The sequence below is a fragment of the Dicentrarchus labrax genome, unplaced genomic scaffold (assembly GCF_905237075.1).
Source record: "Dicentrarchus labrax unplaced genomic scaffold, dlabrax2021, whole genome shotgun sequence".
Lineage (NCBI taxonomy): Eukaryota > Metazoa > Chordata > Actinopteri > Moronidae > Dicentrarchus > Dicentrarchus labrax.
The window spans coordinates 4,600,670-4,604,951 of NW_026136723.1; the positions used below are offsets into that span (position 1 = coordinate 4,600,670).

At 37.9% G+C, this 4,282-nt stretch overlaps 2 gene segments (V, D, J or C); one reads left to right on the forward strand and one right to left on the reverse strand.

Moving 5' to 3' along the window:
- LOC127358108 (immunoglobulin kappa variable 2D-29-like) lies at positions 1-752 on the forward strand. The segment is given in 2 exon segments: positions 1-190; positions 406-752. Coding segments are annotated over 2 exon segments (360 nt in total).
- Positions 753-2,309: 1,557 nt separating this feature from the next.
- LOC127358290 (Ig kappa-b4 chain C region-like) lies at positions 2,310-4,061 on the reverse strand. The segment is given in 3 exon segments: positions 2,310-2,816; positions 3,681-3,745; positions 4,048-4,061. Coding segments are annotated over 3 exon segments (414 nt in total).
- Positions 4,062-4,282: the final 221 nt, after the last annotated feature.

Here is a 4,282-nt window from a genome sequence, read left to right on the forward strand (position 1 = left end):
TATGTTGAGGACAGCTACAGTTCACTGACTCTGTGTGTTTGCATATGTGTCCTTCCTCTCTGCTCCCAGCCTTTAAGAGGCCAGTGTTGATCAGTGGCTGTCCAGGCCTTTCAGAGCCACTGACACGCCGGCAGCACAATGATGATGTCACTGACTCTACTGCTGGCCACCCTGGGGCTCCTTGTTCAGGGTGAGACTCTCTTCTGAAAACTTTGCTTCAGGATGCAACCAGGTTCACCACAATGATGTTCTGCTATGATGGAGAAACAGTGAAACAAGCAGCATTTACCTTCTTCCATCTATTCTCCATGTTAAAGAAATGATACTCTTCTGTTTGGATGTTGATCATCTTTCTCCAAGCTGGATTTGTCTCAATAACCCTTCTCCTCTGTTTCATGTTTTCAGGTTCATCAGGACAAATCACCCTGACTCAGTCTCCTGGATCTCAGTCTGTTGTTCCAGGACAGACTGTCTCTATCAGATGTACAGCCAGTTCAGATATTAGTAATAGCTTCCTCTACTGGTACCTTCAGAAACCTGGAGAAGTTCCTAATCTCCTGATTTATGCAACTTCAACTCGTCAGTCTGGAGTTTCAAGTCGTTTCAGTGGAAGTGGATCTGATTCTGACTTCACTCTGACCATCAGTGGAGTTCAGGCTGAAGATTCAGGAGTTTACTACTGTCAGCAGAGTTACAGCTCGTTCACACAGTGATACAACGTCGTACAAAAACCTCCCTCAGCTGGAGAGGAACTGATCTGACTCAACAGCTGCACTGAAACTAAAACAACAGAGGTTTCTTAAAAAAATATAATTAATAATAATTCACTTTGAACATTTAAACGCTAAATATTCCATATCTTTAAAGCTATACTTTTAATGCTTTTATTGAAACAGGCTGCTGCACATCAAAGGTAACCTCTGTCAAGGTATGATTTAAATTCTTTCATCGTGGAGTATGAATAATAACACGGTAAATATGATATATTTTTTATTTTATATCCAAGCATTTTTGATTAAAACTCAAAAATACTCATTGGTAAAAAAAAAAGCTTTAACAGATCTCTAAAAATGTCTATAACATAATTTACCAAATATGTGTGTTTTCTATTCCAGCAAACAAACGCATGTGTGTTATTACTGCAACCATAAAGGAATAATGAAGTATGTTTATCACTGACATTTAAATTCTGTCCCTTTGTCAAATCTTTTGTTTGCCTTTGTAGTTATTTTTTAGATGGATTATGAGTTTCCCCTGAGTGCATAAACTCTTTGTAGAGAGACACCGCTCTCTGACTTTGACACAAACAAACTCACCAAACACATTCCCAGTTTACCCAGTTTATGTAATAACTGGTTAAAGTATTAAAATCAACTCACACACTATGAATATTTATTCAACCTTTTGTTTGTGAGAATGTGTACAAGCAATATTCATTTCTCTTTCATTAAAAGACACAATATTTCTAGAGAGAATCTCTCCATTAAATCCTGAAAAATGTCAATAATCTACATCATATTATATAAATCATGATATGAAACATATGTTTATTGATATTATGAATAATAAAAAAGCATTTAGTAGTTTATTAGTGTCGTACAAATATCTATAACTTACGTCATTTAGTGTGTTTAGTACTCAGCAAACAAATTTAGTTTATAACTGAATCCAAAAACAGGATTAATGAAGTAAATCACTCACATTTTAATTCTGTCCCTATGTCAACTCTTTTGTTTGTCTTTGTGGTTCTTCAGTAGAAACAGTGTGTGAATAGATCAAGGGGCAGAACTACAGATCATATTTATGATGTTTCTACTCATGCTGATGATATTGTGATTTTTATATCAGATTTGGAAAATAGTTATGTGGTTTCATTCAAAGAAGATTTCATGTTCTTTAGATACAGCTGAAGCAATAACAATAATAGAGTCCTTACCATTAAGACCCTTCAGTAATAAGAGATGATTGGATGATTTATTTATTGTTCCAAAGGTTTATTATTACAGACAAATCTGTAATGATTATATCAGAAACAGTTGTACAGCGATGAAGGTATTCATATTGATTATGACAACATATTATGGACTTATACTACCCCCATCACTGGTTTGTACTAATCAAACAATAATGAGGAGTTTTATCGGAGTGTATAAACTCTTTTGATATACAGTATATATGGCTGTACATTACATTATCTTAAACATTATGAAGAAGTTTAAACATCGTTCTCTGGATGTAATCCAGTCACTGACACCATGAAGAGAAAATCATTAAGACACTTTGATAATAATAAAGATGAAAACAAGTGATTTGATGAACACGTCTTTATTATCTGGAAACAGTGAAATAATATTGAAACACTGCAACAAGCTAGTAAATATTCTGACTGAAACATGTCAAATGAAAGAGAGAGATAGTTACAGAGTGCACAGTGAGAGCAGTAGCAGAGTAAAACCAGTAGCAGAGTCCCAGTGAGTCAGGTCAGGACTGGGAACACTGGTCTCTCCTCAGTGTCTCTGAGAGCGGAGTCTGGGAGCCCTGGGTGGCCTCACAGGTCACAGAGCCCACCTTCCTCCACTGGTCTGCAGAGAGCCTCAGGGTGCTGCTCCAGCTGTAGTGGCCGTCCTTCAGCACCCCGGGGCTCCTGCTCTGCTCCCAGCTGCTGCTGCTGCTGCTGCTGCTGCCGTCCACCTTCCAGGACAGACTCCAGTCTGAGGGGAAGCCCTTGTTGGCCAGGCACATGAGCGTGGCCTTCCCCTGCTGCAGCTCCTCACTGGAGGGGGGCAGCACCGTCAGGGTGGGGAGGACTCGACCCACTGGAGGAGGAGACAGAGAGACAATATGAAGAAAGTTCATACAGAGAGAAAATAAACTCCACCCTGTTGGTTGCAGCAGAGGAGGCTGCTGCTTCTGTTGGTCTTCCTCAGATTGGATGAAACTGGTCTTCAGTGTTTCACTTCCCTCTCTGAACCCAGTAACCATGGCAACAGACAGGCATCACTGCTGAACCATGGCAACAGACAGGTTTCAGTATTAAAGATAAAACATTAAAACTGGCACTCTTTTACTGCAACTAACTTTAAATTAAACAATCAGACTTATACAGTTCAAAACATTCCTCATGAGCTGAAGATTGTGAGTCTTTTATTCTTTCATTTTTTATTTTAAACATTTCTTGTCTCAAGTCCAAATCTGATTCATGATGAGATGTGTCCATGTAAGCAGGAGTCATCACTGATCAGTCAGACTTCATTACTGATACTTTCAAATGAATATTTTTAACTGCTGAACTACGTTTTCAAACTCATACAATTCTCAAAAGAAATACCTAGAATGGCTTTAAATCATTAGTCTTGGAGAAAGACTGAGTCATACCCACAGTGATCTAACCCTGAACTAAAAATGATTGTCAGAAATGCAGAAATGTCAAAACTTAAATTTCATTCAATGAATTCTACAATGAATCAATAAGAATGTAGGGAACCAAAGTTTTTGTGCAACCAGATTATTAATGGGAGTGGAATTTAGTCCAGTTAACAACACTGTGAAACCTTCAAGAATTGCTGTAAATACATTGAATTTCAAATATTCAACAAAATATTTTAGTAAGGTCTACAGCTATGAAATTCAATTATAAAACACATAAAATGTGTCTCATTCAAGGAGTTAAAAGTACTTACAGTTAACCTCCAGTCTGGTTCCTCCACCGAATGTGTACCACAGTGATACAAACTGATTGAGTCGTCGTACAAAAACCTCTCACTGTAGAGAGACACGGCTCTCTGACTTTGAACACAACAAAGTCAACATCAACAGTTCCTGTTTTTAAAAGAATGAACTATTTCATGTTCTATTTATCAAACAGTGCCACAATTGTTCAGAATGAATCACATTTTTACATATTTATTGTTCCATATGTCTGAAAGTAACATTGATCTCTCTAGCATTAAATTAAAGCAGACAGAAGACGTTCTGAAAGAAAATCATTGTGCAGTCATCAAGCCCATTCCACATTAAAATGATCACTGATACATTGTTAATCAATACTCTGATAAAGTCATTGATCCATTGAGAAACAGCATCATCAGAGTAATCCAAGTCCCTGTTGGAGTCAGTCAGAGCATTTCCATAGAGAGCCACTTTGCATCAGCAGCACCATGCTCCAGTGCTCTGGGAGAGTTTATAGTCCTGAGAGTTGAACACTGGATGACTGACAGCTGTCCTTCATGACAACAGAAGACACAGAAATCCTCCTCATCAAAAACATGACTTTGATCTCCGT